This window comes from Canis lupus, chromosome 2 (assembly GCF_003254725.2).
Source record: "Canis lupus dingo isolate Sandy chromosome 2, ASM325472v2, whole genome shotgun sequence".
Classification (NCBI taxonomy): Eukaryota; Metazoa; Chordata; class Mammalia; order Carnivora; family Canidae; genus Canis; species Canis lupus.
This window is the reverse complement of record NC_064244.1, coordinates 57,763,029-57,784,399: the sequence shown is the minus strand read 5'-3', so window position 1 is coordinate 57,784,399 and position 21,371 is coordinate 57,763,029. Positions and strand designations below refer to the sequence as shown.

The 21,371-nt window shown below is 54.5% G+C and overlaps 1 protein-coding gene across 2 annotated transcripts in view; it reads left to right on the top strand.

Moving 5' to 3' along the window:
* Window positions 1–21,371, top strand: part of CPNE2 (copine 2) — a 45,936-nt gene that overhangs the window by 3,194 nt on the left and 21,371 nt on the right. The window contains exons 2-9 of one of the 2 annotated variants that reach the window (XM_025447131.3): window positions 11,869–12,083; window positions 14,458–14,637; window positions 16,309–16,383; window positions 18,139–18,210; window positions 19,055–19,138; window positions 19,422–19,511; window positions 20,513–20,611; window positions 21,164–21,250. In XM_025447131.3, coding sequence (XP_025302916.1) covers window positions 11,904–12,083; window positions 14,458–14,637; window positions 16,309–16,383; window positions 18,139–18,210; window positions 19,055–19,138; window positions 19,422–19,511; window positions 20,513–20,611; window positions 21,164–21,250 — 867 coding nt within the window. In that variant the 5' untranslated portion in view covers window positions 11,869–11,903. Of the gene's footprint in view, window positions 1–11,868; window positions 12,084–14,457; window positions 14,638–16,308; window positions 16,384–16,761; window positions 16,870–18,138; window positions 18,211–19,054; window positions 19,139–19,421; window positions 19,512–20,512; window positions 20,612–21,163; window positions 21,251–21,371 lie in introns of those variants that run through there. The other variant, XM_025447132.2, reaches the window with a different exon arrangement.

Sequence of the window (21,371 nt, the reverse complement as noted above, 5' to 3'; positions counted from 1 at the left end):
TTGGCTGCCCACCCAGGGCGCCAAGGTGTGCAGGGAGAGTCACCCTGTCCCCGTGTGACCTGGGCCATGGCTCTTAACCCCTCTGACCTCAGTTTCTTTATCTAGGAGATGGGGATCCTTACCAGGAGCTCTCCCCACTGCTTTCTTCCTGGGATTCTTCAGGCAGCTTTGAAAGGGCCTGTAGGGCAGCCCCGGTGGCGCAGCGGGTTAGCGCCCCCTGCAGCCCAGGGCGAGATCCTGGAGACCCTGGATCGAATCCCACGTCAGGCTTTCTGCATGGAGCCTGGTTCTCCCTCTGCCTGTGTCTCTGCTTCTCTCTCTCTCTCTCTGTGTCTCTATGAATAAATAAATAAAATCTTTTAAAAAAAATGAAAGGGCCTGTAAGCCAAAGAGGGCCATGTATCAGTGTGATTCGTCTTCCACCTGTGGCTTTGGGTCCCACCTCTCATTCATTGTGCGGCCACCTGGTTGTCACTCAGCAACGTTTATTGAGCAGCTCCTCTGGGCCAGGATGTGCTGAAGTGGGGGTACTACCGTGGAGCACAGAGTGGAATGGGGGGGACAGAGAGGGGCTCACAAATGACAAGGAGGCAGGAAGACATCAGATAGTAGAAAAATACCTCAAAGAGAATAAAGCAAGATGAAGTGAGTGTGATTGCAGGGTGCTGTGCGGAGGTCAGGGAGGCCTCTCAAGGAAGAAGCCGTGACATTCGAGCAGACATGCTAGTCCATGGCATTGGTCTGTGGTTCATGGCTGTATCCCAGCTGTCCTGGTGCCCAGCACGTGCTCAGTGTATATTTTTGAATGAAAGAGGGAGGCGTGCCCTACACAGAGAAAACAGCACACACAAAGGCCCTGAGGTAGGAACATGCTTAGTGTATTCCAAAAGCCCTCTGTCCCCGTTGGTGACTCTTGTGTCTTGCTGGGAGCTAAGGGCATCTGGCTTGCCTGCTGTGACCTGGCTGTCCCCTCACTATGATGTAGAAGAGAGTGTGCTCAGCTCCCAGCAGAGGACGCCATCTGACCCCTACCTCCTTTGGGACCCCAGCCATCTTTCCAAGTCACCCTTGTGGTCCCTCAGGAGGGTGTGCTTTGTACCGTGGACGCAGGGAGCCCAGCTGCCGAGCGTCACTCTGATTTGACGGATGACCTTGGGTAGTGTATTAGTTTTCTTGGGCTGCTATAACAAAGGACTCGAAACCGGGCAGCCCACAACCACAGAAATATATTCTGTTTTGGAGGCTGGAAGTCCAAATTTGAGCTGTTGGCAGGGCTGTGCTCCTCTAAAGGCTCTAGGGGAGGGTGCGTCCTTGCCTCTTCCAGCTCCTGGGAGCTGTGGCAGCATCACTCCACTCTCTGCCTCCTTCCCTTGGAGTCGTTGTCGTCCTCCTCCTCATGAGGACACCAGTCCTATTGGATTAAGAAGAGCCCCTCCTACTGCCATCTGACCTCATCTTAGCTACTTAGTCTGTAGCCACTGTCTTTCCAGATAAGATCACATTCTGAGGTAAGGGGTTGGAGTGAGGATTTCAACTTAGCCTTTGGGGGAACGTAATTCAACCTCTAGCAGGCAGTTTACATAACCTCTCTGTGCCTCGGTGCTCCAATCTGTAAAATGGAGTGCCTGTAAGAGGGCACACATCCTGAGATTGCAGGGAGGCCTCAGTGGAATGCTGTAACTCAGGACAGGGCCAGGCACACTCAGCCCGTGCTACTTTTTCCTTCTCAGGGAGGACTTCCTGGGAGCTGGGACCCAGAGCCTAAGGGCAAATGGTGATGTCCTTGCTAAGGAGGGTGTGGGCCTGAAGTTGCACCTGCTCTCTGGCACGGAGAAGCCTCTCCCCGCTGTCTGGTGAGAGTGGCCCTTCATTGTGGCAGGCTGTGGGCTGGGCAGCATGCTAGAAGCCGTCCACAAAGAGTGGGGAGAGCCCCGCCTGCAGAGGGGTGTGAGCAGCGGTGCCTGGCCACCCACCAGGTGAGGGAACCCATGAGGGGATTCAGTACTGGGTGAGCCCAGAGGACTTTCAACGTCCATCAGCTCAGAGATTCTGGGTGGGAGCCTGGACGGAGGCCCAGAGCCCCCCAGGGAAGACTGAGGGGTGGCTATAGGCTCCTCAAGGCTGGAAGGAGCCCAAGCCCTTCATGGGCAGGGAAACTGAGGCACAGACAGAGGAAGGCACTTGCAAGAGTTCATATACTTTTAGGGGCCCCTGTCTCTAGTCTTGCCATGGTAATCGCCAGGTGAGCATGGGCACCACAGGGCTGCTTCCGTCCCTGAGGCTACCCCCTTCGAATGAAGCTAGATTGGAATGACTTTGGCTGGTGGCCACCATCACCATGCCCTCCATCCTCCATTAGCTTGATCCACCACCACCATCCCCACCCCCTAGCTCGGCCAGGCCCACTCCTGAGATCCCTGAAGTACTCTCTGCATCCCAGAGTACATCCACACCCATCCCCTGTCGTGATCCCTGGGAGGCAGAGGGCAGGCCATCTCCCGCTCCACTTTGCAGATGAGGGAGCTGAGGCCTGGGTGGGGCGGGGGCGTGGATGGAGGCCACCTGGTGGCCTGCTGCACCAGTGAGTGACAGGCTGGGGAAGCACACGCCAAGGCCTAGGACCAAGGTTGAGCTGAAGCAGGGAGGCCCTCTTCCCCAGGGGCCAGAACTTGGTGATTGGCGGTGGGGGTGGGAGGGCTGTAGAGAATAGCCTCCCTCTGGGTGTGGTCTGATGGAAGCTGGGGGCCTCAGGGGGAGTCAGACCCCTGCTGCAGCTCCCTCGCTGTGCTGTCTGAGGCTATATTTATCCCCATAATGGCCTGGCTGCCTGTCGGGAGTGCGGGAGTGTGGCGCCTTAGCCAAGGTAGAGAAGTGATTGGTGTGAGATGCCACCCCACCCTGCAAGAGCCAGCCCCCTCTCTGGGGACTGCGTGCTGCCTGGGCCTGTAGGGAGGGCCTGGGCCTGTGAGCAGCTCTGGGATGGACCCCTTCCCAGAGAACCTGGGCTATGGCTGGGGTTGGCGTGCGCCAGGAAGGTGGGACCAGATGCACTCCAAAGCCTTTCAGCTGGGAAATGCAGAGGATTCCTGATTCTGAAATCCCGGAATTCACCAACCCCTGAGTTCTGAGAACCTGTCATCCCCTTTACCTTTCCACACTTTCAACAAAGGATGGTGACATTTCCTAAGCCAGTGCTTACGGGATGGTGACAATTTTAGTGCCTCCCCCTCAAGGAGCTCAAGAGGGGCTTTGTAAAGGGGTCCCTGAGTTTTGGGGTTTACAACGTTTCATCGAGTGTAAAATGTACAAACACGGAGCAGGTGTCCCCCATGTATGGCTCAGGGACAGTCCATAAACCAAAGTGTTGGGCACCAGGAGCTGAAACCAAGGAACAGAAACGGGACCATCTCCAGAGCCCCCTGGTGCCCCTCTTCAGGTCACAAGCACCCCTCCCCCACCTGTCCCACCACTCTCCTGACTCCCAACAGCATAGACCTGTTTTACTCCCTATAAACAATTCCAACAGGACTGTGTACTCCTTTATGTCTGGCTGTCTCCATTCAGTACATCCATGAGCCCCATATCCTCGGCACTCTTGTGCTACCTTCTTGCTCTCAGCAGTATAATAATCCATGGTATGGCTGTTCACATTTCCTTATCCCTTCTCCCGACAACCAGGATTCAGGACATATCCAGTCTGGGGCTACTATAAATAGTGCTGCAATGAGAGTCATCCTGGAGGAAGGGGGGTCTTTTGGTGACCATATGTGCATGTTTCTGCTGGGCATCGCCGAGTCATTATAGGGGATGCATCTATTTAGCTTATGTAGACTCTGCTAAACATTCCTCCAAAGTGATTGTACCAGTCTACACTCCCATTGGCAGCATGAGAGTACCAGGTGCTTCACACCCTTATCAGCACTTGGTATTGTCAGCTTTTATAGTTTTGGCCATCCTGGGGGTGGCCGTGGGGGGTGAGGGGGACACAGTGGGTGGTATTGACAGCATTTGGCTTGGCTGAGCTGAGTTTGAAAAATGAAAGAGCGAAGTAAACAAAGGGTACTCCAGGTAGATGGAACAGCATATGCGAAATGATGGAGGCACACAAAAGTATTGCTGGAACTCTGTGCCGTGGACAGTGTAGCTGGAGCCGAAAGTGTGAGGGCAGAGTCAGGGAGCTTAGGTGTTGTCCTGAGAACAGTCTGGAGCCACAGAGGGGTTTTTCTCAATTCAAGCTAGCACCTACAGTGTGTCAGATATTTTGTACTTTCCTTTAGATGAATAAGAAAACTAAGACCCAAAAGGACCAAAGGACTTATCCAGAGTCATCTTAGCAGAGGCTCTGGAATACAAACCCTGCAAGCCTCAGTTTGCTCATCTGGAGAATGAGGGTGGTGCTAATATCTCGCTCAAGGATGTTACGAAGCTGTAGAAGTCCATGATGTGCTCAGCACAGGGCCTGGAGGAGGCATTATTATTACTCTCAGTTTATTACTATTTCTCCATCAGCATAGCCACACCCACCTCCTCTCTTCCCTTCCAGCAGACAGAGTGGGAGTAGGGCCACCTAGCTCCCACATTTAGGAAGAGCTGGCCCAGAACTGCAGCCCCAGCACCCTGTTTTCCTGCCCCAAGCAGGTCTCCTAAGGGGCTGAAGTTTGTGGTGATGGTTAATTTTATGTGTCAACTTGGCTAGGCTATGGTGACCAGTTTGGTTAAACAGCAGTCTAATGTTGCTGTGTAGTTATTTTTTAGGTGTGATTAACATTTAAATCAGGAGACTTTTCTTAAAGCAGATTACCCTCCATTATGTGGGTCAGCCTCATCCAATCAATTGAAGGCCTTTTATAAAAGCAAAGACTAGGGTTTCTCCAAGAAGGAATTCAGCCCCAAGACTACAACATAGGGGGGTGCCCAGCTGGCAGCTGGCTCCGTTGGTAGAACATGCGACTCTTGATCTTGGGTCGTGAGTTCGAGTCCCACGTTGGGGGTAGACTTTATTTAAACAAAACAAAACCGCAACATAGAAATCTTGCCTGGTTCTAGCCTGCCTGGTCTGCTCTGTGGATTTTGGACTCAAGACTGCCACGTCACCTCTGACCTGAATTTCTAGCCTTCCGTCTTGTCTTACAGATTTAGCATTTGCCAGCCCCCACAACTGTATGAGCCAATTCTTTAAAAAAATATATCTTTCTCTATATATAGCTATCCTATTGATTCACTTTTCTCTGGGGAAGCCTCACACAGTTGCCATTTGTCTTCCTGGACCATCTCATCTAGGAAATGGGGCGAAGGAGGCAACTTAGATCTGGACATAGTCAAGACATGATCTGACCCCAGAAGTTCAGTCAGCGTAACCCTCAGGGCCAACGGGGACCAGGCACCTGGTTAGCCATGGTTACCCGCTAGATCGAACGTTGCAAACTCAGAGATCTGCGGAGACCTGGCCGGGAACAGTCCTGGTATGAGGACCAAATAGGACATCTGCCTCATTATGGGCTAAACCAGAGCCATCCCTGGCACGTGGTTGGCCCTTAGGTGGCCATACCGCGACCTTGGATCTAGGAGCTCAGAGCTCAAAGTGTGGTCTCGGATGGGCAGCCTCAGCATCCTAGGGGCTTGTTAGAAATGCAGACATTGAGATGTGTCCCTAGACCTGCTGAATCAGAATCTGCATTTTAGCAAGATGCCCCACCTAGCCACCCCACTGGTACTTGTGTATACTTTAGCCCACCGCAGAATCACCAGGAGGGCTTGTTAAAACACAGCTTGCTAAGTGCCGCTCTGGGGATTCAGACGGAGCAGGCCTGGTGGGGCCCAGGATGCTGCATTTCTGACAAGCTCCCAGGAGATGCTGAGGCGGCCCACCTGGGAAACACATGTGGAGCCGAGACCACCTAGGGCCTAGGGCCACCACCTCTGGAGCCTCTGCTATCAATGATGAGACCCCACGGAGCGGGATTCACTGACCCTGAGGGATGCACCTTGTGGCATCTGAATCCACTATCCCCTCCCTGGCCCCCCATCTACCACCTTGCTCTTCACTGGCATCCCAGCACTGTGTCTTCCAGTTTGAGAAGGGGAGCCTAGAGCCGTGTTAATCAACCAGTTTTAACTCTTTGCCCCTTTTCCGTAATCCATAAATTTCACACATCTCCCGAGGTTTCGATCTGCGCCACCTGCCCCCTGATCAAGAATTGCTGATAAGGGAGGCCTGGTGGCTCAGCGGTTGAGCATCTGCCTTTGGCCCAGGGCATGATCCTGGAGTCCCGGGATCGAGTCCCACATCGGACTCCCTGCGTGGAGCCTGCTTCTCCCTCTGCCTGTGTCTCTGCCTCTCTCTCTGTGTCTCATGAATAAGTAAATATAATCTTAAAAAATAAAAAGATTTAAAAAAAAAGAATTGCTGATAATAGGGGATCCCTGGGTGGCTCAGTGGTTTAGCGCCTGCCTTCGGCCCAGGGCCTGATCCTGGAGACACGGGATCGAGTCCCACATTGGGCTCCCTGCATGGAGCCTGCTTCTCCCTCTGCCTGTGTCTTTGCCTCTCTCTCTCTCTCTGTGTCTCTCATGAATAAATAAATAAAATCTTTAAAAAATAAAAAAAAAAAAGAATTGCTGATAATAGCACCAGCTACACGCTGTCATTCTAAGTGCCCTACTTCACTTAATCCTCACAATACCCCATGAGAGCACTCTCACTATCATCGTTTCGTAGAAGGGGACACTGAGACCAGACAGATTAAGTCACTTGCCCAAGGTCACACAGTGGGTAAATGGCAGAGCCAGGGAATCAAAAGTTGGGCATTCTGAGGCCTAGGTCTGTGCTCTTATTGTTGCCGGCACTGATCAGAAGACTGACCCCTGATCTTGTTACTACCATTGACCAGACTTTGTAGAGCATTATTTTCTGTAGTGGCCATTGAAAACTGAATTTCTTTCTTCATCTTCTAAATATCAAGTTGAGGGGCACCTGGGTGGCTCAGTAGATGAAGCATCTGCCTTCGGCTTGGGTCATGATCCCAGAGTCCCGGGATCAAGCCTGCTTCTCCCTCTCCTCCCTGCTTGTGCTCTCGCCATCTCTGTCTCTCTCAAATAAATAAAATAAATAAATAAATAAATAAATAAATAAATAAATAAATAAATAAATAAATATCAAGTTGAGCACGCTTTTTCAAGTGGCACGTGCTGCCCCTCCTGAAGTCCTGATAGGCCGTCCCATTGTTACACTCCTCCCGTACTCCCCACCAGCTGAGAATCTCTGGAGTGGGGGGCTGCTGCCTCCTTGGGCACCTCAGCCCTGCCCTTTGCTTCCCTTTCCGTCTTTTCCCCAGCAGGCTCCCAGGTCTTCTGCTTAGCTCAGCCATCTGCCTCCCCGACCCTGTTGCTCATCTCCCCGTGCCTGCCTCTCTTGGTGTCTCCCTGTCACTTCCCATCTCTGAGTCAGGAACCCTCCTGGTTGGGCATGACCTTCCCGTAGTGAGTGGGGTGCACGCAGCCCAGCTCCTGGACCCTGAGCCACGGTGGCCAATAGTGCGTAGAAGGATGGAGTCAAGCAGTCAGGCCTTTGGCCTCAGCATCATCCTTCCCTGTTTTAGAGAAGCCACCACCCCTCCTGGGCTCAGTTTCCACCTTTGTGGAGTGGGACATGAGGCCCTCTCCTGCTGGCCTCCTAGAGTGATCATGAGGGTCCAGGGTGTGAGTGACGGCTTTGTGATCTCTGTGATGTGTGTCGGGAAGAGGTCATTGTGATTTCTCTGAGGCTGGAGATTAAAGAGCCTGTGTTCACTTGGCACATACTTATTCAGTACTCAGTATGTGCAGATGCTGCCCGAGGTGCTGGGGAAGCCGTGGTGATCCCTCCTGCATGGAAGTTACATTCTAGGGAGGCAGATAGACAAATGGTCACATAAAGTGACCGTACACTGCAGTGATCTGTGAAGGGAACAGCGTGGGGCTGAGCCGGAAATTGCGTTAGCTCGGGTGACCGGGGATGGCCTCCGACAACCAAGACCCACCCTGTGAAGAAAAGCAGTTCTGGCAGAGGGAATAGCAAGTACAAAGGCCCTGAGGTAGGAAAAAGGCTGACATGTTTGCAGAGCACAAGAAGGCCAGTGTAGCTGGGGTGGGGCGGGGCAGGAAGTGGGGAGGATGGCATGGGATGGGGTCAGGTCAAGCAGGGCCCTAGAAGCCCTGGGAGAGTTGGGGTTTTTTTGTGGCCTGAGAGGGGAAGCCACTGGAAGATTTTCAGGTGCTAGTGGCATCTGATTTGCATGTATAAAAACTCCCTCTGGCTCTGGGTTGCTCAGAGTTGTCATGGGCCAGTGCCTGGCTGGACACAAGACAGTGGTGGTCTGGCTGGGCCAATGCAGTGGAAGTGAGGCTGTAAGGAGATTGCTCCATGCATTGTGGAGGTGAAATCTACAGCAGCGGTGGGATATATGGGGGGTGAAGGAAAGAGAGGTCAAGGATGATGGGTTCCTAGGTTTCTGGCTAAACCGCTAATGTCCCAGACCTGTGGTTCAGCACCAGAGTCCCCAGAGCCTATCCTGTCTTGCCTGAAGGGCAAGATGAATTAGGAGCTGGGGCCAGTGGACCCTGTGGGGGCTGAAGCCGCGGTGTCTTATTCATCGCTCTTCCTTGCAGGGCACTCTGGGAGTGTTTGTAGAACGAATGGATGAGAATTCCCAAGCCCTACCCTCTCTTTGCTTTGTAAAAGGGACTATTGGTTTTGTATCCCCACCTTCCAGCTCTTTCCCTGGGGATCTGGTCACCCTAGAAGACCTGTGCCCATGTGGGCCAAGAGTCAGGACCATCTGCGCGCAGGCCCAGGCTCCCCATGCATCCTCTCCAGCCCTAACCTCAAATTACCTGTGGTGCGGGTGCTGGGTACTGTATTAAGGAGGTTTCCGTTTGGCCCAGATGCGCATGGCAGGCCCAACCCTCCCTTAATGACACCTTGCCCGCCTGCCCTCCTGCTGGAGTAGGAGGGGAGGGGGCCCGGCCCCAGCATAAGCTGTGATTTCTTTTTCCATTGCGTCAGGCCTCAGGGTCCGGCCTGCCTGCCCGCTGCCGGGCTGGCACAGAGGGGCCCGCTGTGACCCTAGCCGGCCCCAACTCCGGACATCATGTGCTCCCCATTTCGGGGATCCAGAAACTTCCAGCCAGAGGGTGAGTTGGGGATGGGGACCCTGGCCCGAGCTGGGAGCGGAGTGCCCCTCCCCTGCCCACCTATTGCTTGCTCTAGCTAGGGCCTGTTTGCTACACCAGGTGGAGTCGCCACAGGCTCTGAGGAGCTCAGCCAGCCTGACCCTCCCCCTCCCCTGTGACCTGGGCCCTCCTGGCCATGCCCTGGGCCAGGCCGCAGCCAGTGTGGGGTAGGAGGACAGCGTGGTAGCACTGGATGTGGGGGAGGCCAGGGCAGGGGAGAAGCAGGCCCAAGGTGTGCCTGCGTGCCTTGGCCTCTGTTGTCGTGGGGCTTGTGTGCATGTGTGTGTATGTGATCATACACAGGCGTGTGCACACACGAGGAACTACCTGGTGCCCCTCAGGGGGAAAGCAGATACCTCTGACTTGGCAGCAGGGGGAATGGTGGTCTCGTTGGCACCTAGCATGTCATGAAGGGGGCTCCATGATGTGGAGAGGAGGCGGGTAAGCTGGAACCCATGCCCTCAGCGATGACCTCGGAGGTGTGGACGGTGTAACTTCAGCCGTGATGACTCCCCCAGGCCCCGACTAGCAGCCCTCCTTCCCTGGCCAGAGGCACAGATTGGCCTGGGGAGCCCGGAGAGCCAGCTTACACACCCAGTCTCTGTGGCTCCTTGGCCATGAGACCTTGGGCAGGGGACTTCACCCTCTGGGCCTGTTTCCTCATCTGTAAAATGGGGGTGACTGTTGTGACCCACCCCACTCCGGGTGGTTGTGAGCATCAGCAGGCAATCTCTCGGCCAAATGGCAAGGTGTCCCATTGGACATCCCTGTACCCCCACCCAGCCCACCCCTGCCCTCCCAGCTGGGTCAAGGATTTGCCCTCCCCTCCCCCATGTGGAGGGCTACCCACCTGCACCCAGGGAGTGATTGCAGTTTCCCTAGCCCTTCCTGTAGAAACTGATTTTTACACGACAAAAAGAATTCCTGCGGGCAAATTGCAGTGCTGTCCTGCTGCTGTGGGCTCGTGTGATGATGATGAGGTTGTAGGGACAGATGGGGTGGGGACTGAACACTGGCTGTGTCACTGTCCAGATCCTCTCCTGCCAGGCACGCCGAGAGTGCACTATGTCTGGACGGGGAGAGGGGCCTCTGGCGCCAGCCCCACACTTGCCCAGGCCTCGTACAGACTGGGGCCTCTGTCTGCCCAGCCAGAGGTTGGCTGGCGCTCAGGGAGTTGGCTGCAGTGGGGGTCAGAGGGAGAAGGGTGAGCCCAGCTTTGCCACTGTGCCTTGGTCCCTCCTGCCTGGCTGACAGCTGCCTCCTCGCCAGCCTCCCTGCTGCCTCCCCTAGCCTGACATCCTCTTCTCCCCACAGGGCCCAGAGTCAGCCTTCAAAACACTAATCAGATTATGTCACCCCTCTGCTCGAAACCCTTCAGGGTTTCCATCACTTTAAGCCCCCCAGGACTGGCTGCTGTCAGCTAGACTGTGAGAGCTGAGACTGGGCAGCCCTCTGCCTACAGGATCCCCATCCAGGCCCGGTTCCTGGGACCTAGTAGATGCTCAGTAAACACTCTATGTAGAGTGGATGAGTGAGCCTCGGCATCCTCATCTGGAAAACAGGGTTAGTACCTGCCCCACAAGACCCAGTGAGGATTAGCAGATCACATGCTCAGCTCCTAGCTAGTGCTCATAAACACAGTAGGTTGGATTCGTGTCCCCTCAGGGAACAGCCTGGGGGGCAGTGCAGGACTGGTCACCCACTCTGCAGTGAGAGGGTGAAATATTAGTCAAGGAGCTGGACTCATCCACACAGTGACGAGGTCTGTGTGAACTACACATGAGCTGGTGGAAATAAGACCTGACCACAGGATTCTGGGAGGGAGGGCTGTGTCATGATGTCTCATGGGCAGATGGGAAAACTGAGGCACAGAGAGCCAGAGGACTTGTTATGGGTGGAGCCCAGAGCCCCCCTCTACCCCCGAGATGGGTTTCTCAGCACTTGTTCCAGATGAACACCTTGCACTTGGAAGAAAACAAAACTGCTTAAAATAAGCAAATGCCAGTAATTAGCTGTGACAGTGGAAGGGGTACATGAGGCCCTGTCCGTGGTAACTGAGGGAAGTCATGTGCGAGTGAAAGAGTAAATTCTGCGTTGAGGATAATGACCAAGTCAGACAGAATCTGAGCAACGTGGAGGGTCTGTCCATTCACCAATATATATGCTCATCTTTCTTATTCAACAAGCATACATCAGGTGCCTTCTTGTGTCTCTGTCACTGTGCTGAGGCTCAGGATACACAAGATGAACAAGACTGCAATGAACAAAGGCAAATTTTAGATAAGTTATCAGGAGTGAGCTTCCTAGTGGCCAAAGCAAAGAGGGAGACCTGAGCTATTATAAGCTCCACCGTAGCCAAAATGTTAATAGCAAAAAAAAAAAAAAAAAAAAAAAAATGTTAATCGCCCAGGAGAAACCCAGGTTGTCCTGGCAAAATGAATGTCTTAGATGCCTAGGTCCACTGTGATCTGTTGCTAATCTGACTTGCATGGGTCTCATAGATAAAGATTGATCAACGCAGATAATAACTGCAAACTAAACATGCCTACCAGAGACTCAGTTTTCTTCATCCTCCTTTTGTCAAGCTTTTGCTTTCGTTATCCTGCCGTAAACACAGCTGTCATTCCATCTCTCTGACCCCCACTTCTGTTCCCCTAGACTGCCAGGAACTGCTGCCACCACCACCAACTCCCATGGCCTACATCCCTAGTGGGGGCACCCCGGCAGTGGGGGCAGCCCCCATCGGGTCCCAGTATTGTGTGTGCAAGGTGGAGCTGTCCGTGAGTGGCCAGAACCTGCTGGACCGGGATGTGACCTCCAAGTCTGACCCCTTCTGTGTCCTCTTTACAGAGAACGATGGCAGGTGGATTGAGGTGAGCCCCCTCCATGTGCATCTGGGGTAGGTGGAGGGCTGCTCAGTTGCTGGGGAGGGACTCTCACTGGATCCTAGAACTTCCAGGTTTTGCCCTTGGAGGGAGTTCGAGGATGGGACAGGGGTTATTAGAAGATTATTGCTTTTAAAATTAAATTTTAAAGGGCACCTGGCTGGCTCAGTCAATAGAACATGTGATTCTTGATCTCAGTGTAGTGAGTTCAAGCACCACATTGGGTGTGGAACCTACTTAAAAAAAATATATTTTATTTAAAATGTTTTTAGGGGCACCTGGCTGGCTCAGTCAGAGGAGCATATGGCTCTTGATCTTGGGTTTGTGTGTTCAAGCCCCCTGTGAGGTATAGAGATTATTTAAAATTTAAAAAAAAACTTTAAAAAATCAATAAAATGTGTGTATATTACTACTTAAAATAATGATATTCATATTCAAGTTATTATAATTCAGAGATTTATATTATATTTTATATTGCAATATTTTAAATTACTATAATACATAAAAACCTTAGATATTAGTTTTACAAAATGCTTCCATTTTTAAAATAACTTTCCACATTTATTCCTAAGTGAAAGAACAGTCAGTGAAGAGCAAACAGAGAAATGCAGAACTCAGGCTTTGGTCCCAGAGCTGGAGCAAGACGCAGGTCTGTCGCTCCCTGCTGTGTGGCCTTGGGCAGGTGGCTGCCCCTCTCTGAGCCTGTCTCTTCATCTGTGAAATGAAGATATCCTTCCCCTGCCTACCTTGCCCCAGAGCCCCAGTACTGGGGAGGTGGACTGCTAAGGACTTCTGAGCTAGAAGACTTCAGCCTGAGGGCTGGGGAGAGATGCAGCTTGAGGAAGGATTTTGAGAAATCCAAACCGTTAACATTTTCAAGTTTTAAAAGTTACTTTGTTTTTGTTTTAAAAGGGGTCTTTGTTCATTGTAGTAAAGTAAGTCTCAAAGAAAATGTACTCTATTGTTTTTGATTACTTTCAATTATAAACAGAGCCAAATCAGATAATACATAGTTTCCATTGAGAAGCTTTGCCAAGAATGTTAAAATTTAGAAAAAACAGACCTAAAGAAAACAGAACAGTGGGACTTGTATTCAGGGAGAACCACTGTTGACAGTTTGGTATCTGGCCTTTGAGATAGTTGTATATGCGTGTAAAATTTCCAAAATATGTATCTATTTTGAATAGTTATTCAGCTAAGCCACAGTGGGCATCCGCAGTGAACATACTGTGGTTTACTAAGTTTCACAGGTGTTGGCTCCTTCTTAAGATGCCAAGGAAATGGTGCTGAGGTCATTGACCCATTATACGGAGGGGAAAAGTAGGCCCAGAATGGGTAGGGACTCCCCCATGTCACCCGTGGCAGCGCAGCCAGAAGTGGGAGGTGGAACATGGGGTCAGCCAAGGACTAAAACCAGCTTGTCTGGAGCATCCTGGTCCCCTCAGCCAAGTCTCTGGAGCCCCCACAAACCCTCAGAGAATGGTGTCCTCCCCACTACCCCTCGCCCCCATGCATGGCACCCCCCACCCCGACCTCCACCGGACAATCTCTCTCTCACCCAGGCTGGCCACCCTCACTAAAAATAGCCCAGAGCCAAGACCTCTTTCATCCCTGCTGTTCCAGCCCTTGGAAATAGACTGGGTAGGGAGGGAAAATCAACATAGCCCAGGCCTCAAAATAGACCATCACCCAGACTCGCGGTTTGGGGCCTCAACGTAGAGAGGCCAGGAGGCGGGGTTCTTGTCCCAGCCACACCGCTGACCCACACTACAAGGCCCTGACTTTACCCAGGCCTTGGTTTCCCCAGTAGGTGGGGGATGTTGGGCTGTACAATGCCCAGATGCAAGCATCTGCCCCTATTTACCCCTCTTTATTTCCATCCTGTTTCTTAGTGGCCACATGAAATGGAGTTTGGAAAAAGAGTTCTTCCAAGATAAAAAGGATAAAAACCTCTGGTAGTCAAATCCCTTCATTCTACAAATCTGGAAACTGAGGCCTTGATGGATAAAGGGATTTACCTTCTGTCACTTACATAGGTAGAGACACGGCTCGACCTCTTCCCCTGGCACCTGGTATGGAGCCAGGGCCAAAGAGTTCAGAGTGTCAGTGCTAGTAGACCTGGGTTCAAATCTTGACACTGCCCCTCTAGCTGTCAATCTTGGGTAAATCCCTTACCCTCTCTGTGCCTCCATGTCCTCATCTGTGAGCTGGAGTCATAGCTGCCTCAGCCACCCGGGTAACTGGCCATGAGTGCCTGGCACAGAGTAGGGGTGCAACAAGTTAGCAGAATGATTTGGGGCAGACCGAGAAGGCCTGAACCGGCCACCTGACTCTGGCTCCTGTTTCCCTGCCCCTCTGCTAGTATGACAGGACAGAAACTGCTGTCAACAACCTCAACCCTGCATTCTCCAAGAAGTTCGTCCTCGATTACCACTTTGAGGAGGTGCAGAAGCTCAAGTTCGCCTTGTTTGACCAGGACAAGTCCAGCACACAGCTCGATGAGCACGATTTCCTGGGCCAGTTCTCCTGCAGCCTGGGCACGGTGAGCCTGGCCCCTCCAGGGGGACAAGGGCAAGGCAGTTCCCACCCCTGACATCACCTGCTGCTCCAAAGGACAGGGCAGTCCCTCCCTTGGAGCCAGTCTCTCCTGCTGCCTCCTGTCCCTAGCCCCATTTTCTTGGCTGGCTTCCAAGGTAGCATGGAAAATGCAGATCGCCTTGGGGGCAAGCAGGTACAAAAGTGGGTGAGTAGCCCAGTGGTTTGGGGCCAAACTCAAGAGTTCCCATCAGAAAGCACTGAACACAGTGCCAGCAGGCTGTGGCCACACGGGACTGGGGACCCCACGTAGCCAGAACTTCCGATTGTTAGAAGTAATCAGACGTGGTCTTGACTTCCTGGGGAATGAGCATCCATCTGACCAGCAACCCAGGTGCCCACGGGAGTCCGTTTTTCTGTCTGGCTTACTGGGTAAACTTGAGCAACTTCCTTTCTCTCCGTGGGCGACACTTCCCCATCCAGCCTGGTCCTTGGTGAGCGTCTGGAGTAGGGAGGTTGCAGGGCTAGGAGCCCCTCACACAAGTTCCAACCATCCTCATGGCCCTTATGGCCAAGTGCCCGCCCCCTTCGGGACCTCGGCCCAGTCCCCCAACCCCTATTTCACTCTGGCCTAATGATGACCACCTTGCCACGAGTGATGGTGGAGGAATCGTGCACGCTGAAGTGGCCCGGGCCTTCCAGAAGAAGGGATGGAACCCGCAAGGGGCAGCAGCTGTGAGGGAAGCGGGGTGTGTCCCCGGGGTTCCTACCCAGGAGTCCACGCCCGCCAGGGGTAACGGGAGAGCGCCGCGGGGTGCGCCGGCAGCCCTGACCCCCGCGCCCCGCCGCCGCCCCTCGCCTGGGGGAGGTTGCGCAGGGGGCCGGGGTGGGGGTCCCTGGGCTAGAGCCGAGGCCGGAGGAGCGGCACGTGCGCCCAACCCCAGCCCAGCCGCCTCCGCACCTGCTCTCCCCGCGCCCTTTGGCGCCCCCAGTGGCCGCACCCGTAGAACAGGCGTCGAAGGCCACGGCGCACGGAGCAGGTGGTGACCCGCCCAGTGGGCTGGGGCGGAAAGCCGAGCAGACCCGCGCAAGCACTGGCACCCCCTTCCCCCGCCCAAGAGGCCCACGGAGAGCGTGGGGATGGGGTGTACAGAGGTGGCGGAGGGCAGCTTTGCCGCGTGCTCGCTCTCCCTGGCTGGATGGCGTTGAGGCTGAGCGCTGCCCGAATGGATTCCCTATTCGGAGCATGAACATGTAATAGGAGTTCGGATTTGCTCTTCTCCATCAGGGGTCACTCCCTGCGGAGGGGGTGGGGTCTGTAGATGCCTTTAGGGGAGGCAGTGAGCGGGCCTGGCTCGCTGCAGGTGCCTCCGAAGGGGATCCTTGCCAGAGCCTTTGCTGGGGGGTACGCGGGTCGCCGGGAGTGGGGCTGCAGGGATTCGACCCCAGCTGTGAGCCCTCCAGCAAGTGTCCTGACGCCCCTGGGCGCCAGTCTCCTCGGCTGCCCAGTGCAGTAAGCCACCTTGCTGCCCCGTCCCGATGTGACAGTCACTCAGGGGGAGGTGTAGACGGTGGCCGCAGGAAGCCAGCCGCGTGCTCTGAGTGGTGCCCGTTGAGCATCTTTCCTCCCCACCAACCCTTAGCAGCGCCATTCTCTTCTCTCCCGCCCCCTACCCAGATCGTCTCCAGCAAGAAGATCACTCGGCCTCTGCTGCTGATGAATGACAAGCCTGCAGGGAAGGGCTTGATTACGGTACCAGCCCCCTCCCTGCGCTCCGCACCCCTCCGCTCTGCCCGCTGCCCTCCCCCATCAATGGGCTGCTTCCCTGGCAGATAATCACCAGCTTTGTTTGGAGTAAAAAGGCCCAACTTACAACTTAGCAACAGGTCTCTTAGCAACGGGCTCCTGGCTTTACATATGATGCATTGAGGGCCGCCAAGCTGGTAGTAGGGGGCTTGCCAGAGGCCCCTGTGGCCTCCTGCTCCCGGGGCAGAGGGGTGCCCCCACTCGTTCCGAAGGCCTCCCAGCACGCCCTCTCCTCCCGCCCGGCCTGCCCTCCCTAGGGCGGCTCGGAGAAGCGCCTTGCGGGTCTCTGTGTGCGGCTGCAGCGCGCAGTGATTCCAGCGACGCGCACTGATCCCAGCGATGCGCACTGATCCCAGCCTTACGCAGGCACTTTGCGCAGACCAGTCCTGGGTCCTCACAGTCTCCTGGAAGGGAGTGAAACCTGTTTTACACGTAAGGGACCTGGAGCCCAGAGACAAAGCACACTGGGGCAGTTAGGCTAATGAGGTTCCCTCCCGACTGTCCCCCTTCAGAGCCAGTATGACGGCTGAGGAACTGGCCAGCTGGAGGGAGGAGAGCCGAAGCTATATGTGCTCATTTATAGTCACACCCGTGCTCTGGAGCCTCCCTGCCTCCCCACTGCCTGTGGAGTTTACATTCAAGGCTCTGAGGAACCCCTCCTTGCTTTCCTTCAAGTACATACTATGGGCTCCATGCAAACTGAATTCTTAGCATCCCACTGTTCCTGCCACCTGGGATATTCTCTCCCAACCCCTCCCCCCACTTCTTGGGGTTCAGAACCTTGCCATCTATATACCTTCACTAGCCAGCTCCCCTCCATCTGGAAGCCAACCCAGCAGTTCCCTCTGCACCACGCCGCCCCCCCCCCCCCCCCCCCGCCCCCAGCCTGGTACACTGTTTCCCCTAGCATTGCGGTGGTGTGGCTCCAGACCTCGGCTCCTTCTTCTGTGGAATGAGGGCAGTAATAGGATCTCCCTTGCAAGGTTGTTGAGCAAGTCTGATGGAGGAAAGGAAGGGGAGCCTAGTGTCCAACCTGGCCTGTGTGTGGTTCTGGAAGGTCCAGTAGCTTGTGGGTGAGGCTGTCCAATAGGCATGAGGTAAGAGGAACCCAGCCCACATATGTTGCTGTTGGCCTGAGGGCTTTCCCTGCCCCTCTGTGAGGAGAGGAGAGAATGAGAGAGAGAGGCCCAGAGAGGGCAAGGGTAGCCCCAGGGTCACTCAGCTGGTCCATCACTGGCTGGGATGGGCCATAAAGGCCATGGCTGAGAGGAAAGGCATGGAGGGACAGATGATAAGGCAGCAGAGGGAGCTCAGGTGACTCCTGCCCCTGCCCCGGGCTTCAGTTTCCCTAGCTACACAGTAAGGTTCCTGGAATGCCCAGTGTCTTGGCGTTTTGAGGTAGCTATGCTCCCCAGGGCTCAAGACCACCCCTCATCTGGGGTTCCTCAAATGGCTTCCCCATCATGAGCAGTGCTGATTCTCTTATTCAGATAGTTTACTTTGGTAGAAACAGAGGTTTTGAGAAGATGAGAGCCACAGGCAGGGTCGCGTGGTACTACCCCTCCTCTCCTTTCCCCTTCCCAGCCCTGGAGAGCTGACTCCTGAGTACCTGTGCTCACTCTGTCTGGCAGGATGCTGGAGGGTAGGGAGGGAGGGGGTCAGATGGGAGGTCCCGACCCTCACATTCCTCTGGCCTCACAGATTGCTGCCCAGGAGCTGTCCGATAACCAGGTCATCACCCTGAGTCTGGCGGGCAGGAAGCTGGACAAGAAGGTAAGGCAGTCGAGAAGGGGGTTCTCCATCAGGGAGCAGTATCCCTCCCCCAGCCCAGGCTCGTGGGGCCTAGTCCTGCTGCTTCTGGCCATTACCTTCATCACGCCCCATCCAGGAAGCAGTCCATAGCTCAGGCCACGCCAAATTAGGACCTCTTTACCACTGAAGTAGTGAGTTTACCATTATTTAGAGGTGTTCAAGACGTAACTGGAAACCCCCTCCTGGGGACTCCTTATTTCACTCAGTGTCAATGCTAGAATCATTATAGTAACCTACAGGGCCCCACTGGGTGTGTCCACAGTGCCCCCTCACCTCACTTCCACTACTCTTCCCACCATCATTCTGCCTCAGCCAAATCAGCCTCTTTGTTGTCGCAGGATTGCACCAAGCATCCTCCTGCCTCGGGACCTTTGCACTTGCTGTTCCCTCTGCCTGGGATGTTTTTTTCCCTGAATATTACCTGATACTTGTTTTAAAATGGATTTTTAAAGGATATCATATCCCTTCTGTGACATGCTCAGATAGTTTCAGTTTCTCAGATTCCCACGAAATAAATTAAAATCACATCCTGCTGCAGGAACTATCACCTTTTGAAGTCCTGCCCCATCTAAGTTATAATGCCTGCAGGCTCCAGGTCTCAAGGTCTCTGAGCACAGGCTTTGGTAACCCCAGGATGAGGTGGTTTCTCCTGGGGGAGCTGGTTGGCCCCAGGGGGCTGGCTTTGCTCGCAGCTCCCACTCCTGAGGCTGGATTGGGGAAGGCAGCTGGGTCCCCCCCCCGCCACCTCTCATCTGAATACGGCAGAGTTGTACCTTCCTCACACACATCCTCTTGCTTCCTCCAGGACCTCTTTGGAAAGTCAGACCCATTTCTGGAGTTCTATAAACCAGGAGACGATGGCAAGTGGATGCTGGTTCACAGGACTGAGGTGGGTGCACAGGGCGCTGGGAGTCTCTAAGTCCGTGGGTCTGTAGTCTGGCTACCCCCATGTGTCAGGACGGGCTGTAAGGTCACAGCCACGCAGTGAACAGGCAAAGCCATTATGGTGCCTCAAGGCGCCATCCCTCCCTGCCACGGGGATGCTCCCTTCCCTCCCAGAGGTGTGGCCGTGGGCCTCTGTACCTGCCACCCGCAAACCTGCAGGACTGGCCCAACCCCAGAGCACTGCTGCCCTGGACCTGCCCTCACCCGTGGCTCTCGCTGTGCTGCAGGTGATCAAGTACACGCTGGACCCTGTGTGGAAACCGTTCACTGTGCCATTGGTGTCCCTGTGTGATGGGGACATGGAAAAGCCCATCCAGGTGAGGGGGCTCGGGGGCCCTGCGCCCCACCCTGCCAGCTCCAGCCTCCTTGCTTACCCGCGGCTTTCTGGGGACGCCTTGGCAAAGCTCTTCCTTATTAAGATGGAAAAAGCAAACCTATGTAAGGGGAGAGGTGGGGACCTGGGCTCTCGTCTCACATGTCTGACCCCCTGAGCCATCTGGGCAGCTGTCTCCGTGAGCCCTTCTCTGAAACAGGAACAGAATGACTACCCGGTTCTTCCCAGAGGGCTGGGGTGCTGCCACCGAGGAGAGCGAGTATGCAAGCACCTTGGAAGCAACCAAGTGTCACTGTGATGAGGACATTGGTTACTGGTCTCTACAAACCCTCAGTCCTCCGGGACCGTGTCTGATGCAGATAGGGGAGAGGAGATCAGTGAGGCCGGGGCAGAGATCCCTGAATGGGGTAGTAGGAAACCCGAATTCCAGTTCTGGTCTCCTACTGCTGCTGTGAGACTTTGGGCAAGTGCTTCCCTCTTGAGCCTTAGTTTACCCATCAGTGGAATGGGTATGGTTAATTCTTGCCTTCTTCCAAGAAGTGGCAGCTCAGTTAGAGGGCATGGAAAGCTGGGATTTTTTTGTGCCTATCTCAAGGAAGGTAACAATGTAGGGAAATGAAAGGCATGTCCAGAGTTGCCCTGTGGAACATCCCTAGGGAAGGCCCCTGGCCATGGCCCACGAAGGCAAGTGGGCCACAGCCCCAAACAGATGAGGAGCTGAGTGACAGGTGTGTGGGGAGTCAAGCTTCCTGCTCCAGAGTGTACAGCCTCCATTGCTGGGGTGTCCCTTTTCCCAGCAATCAGGGAAGGCTTCCTGCAGGAGGCAGTTCAGGAGCTAACAGCATCATCCCAGCAAGGCAGATGCTGGGGATCAGGGGGAGGCACCAGCAAAAGGAAGATGTGGGATTTGCTCAGGCAACTGTGAGGGTCTGAGAGCACCTCCTTGGGAGCTACCCTGAGGTGACGTCACTGGACCCACCCCAGGTCATGTGTTACGACTATGACAATGACGGGGGCCATGACTTCATCGGCGAGTTCCAGACTTCGGTGTCGCAGATGTGTGAGGCTCGTGATGGCGTCCCGGTGAGATGGGCCCCGTGCGTGTGACCCTGAAAGCTCAGCAGGGGACGAGTGGGGGACACAGGCTTAGGATTGGGCAGACTGGGGCCCAGATCCCACCTCTCTGGCTCTGTGGCCCTAATTAAGCAAGACTTCCGATTCCTCTGAGCCTATTTCCCCATCTGCCCAGTGGGGCAGAGGAAGAGAGTGGGAGTCACATGAGATGATACTGGGGAAGGGCCTAGCACATGGTGAGCGCTCAAGAGCTGTCCATTTAACTCAGCTCAAGAAGCCGGGCCCTGGGTGATGGTTCCGGGTATAGGAGTGGACATGATGTAGACGAGTCATCGTCTGGGGTGGGGGGCAGATGCAGGTCCTCCTACGTCAGGCAAGCACAGCTTGGTGTGAGCTTGAAGTCATAGGAACCTTTTCTGGGTGTGGACATCCAGGAAGGCTTCCTGGAAGAGGCATGCTGCCCTCCAGTCAGCACTATGGAGGGGATCCTGGGGTCCAGGGGAGGGTCGGCCCCCATGGAAGGCCCGGATGAGCTTCTCTTTCTCTTCTCATGTTGTCCAGCTGGAGTTTGAGTGCATCAACCCCAAGAAGCAAAGGAAGAAGAAGAACTATAAAAACTCAGGCATCATTATCCTGTGCTCCTGCAAGGTGAGCCAGCAGGGTAGGCCCAGGCAGGGGCCTGGTTGGGGGTCACGCAGGGAGCTGTCACCACCAAAGGGATGGACAGAGCACTGGGTTTGGAGCCAGCAAGGCCTGGGTTCAAATCCTG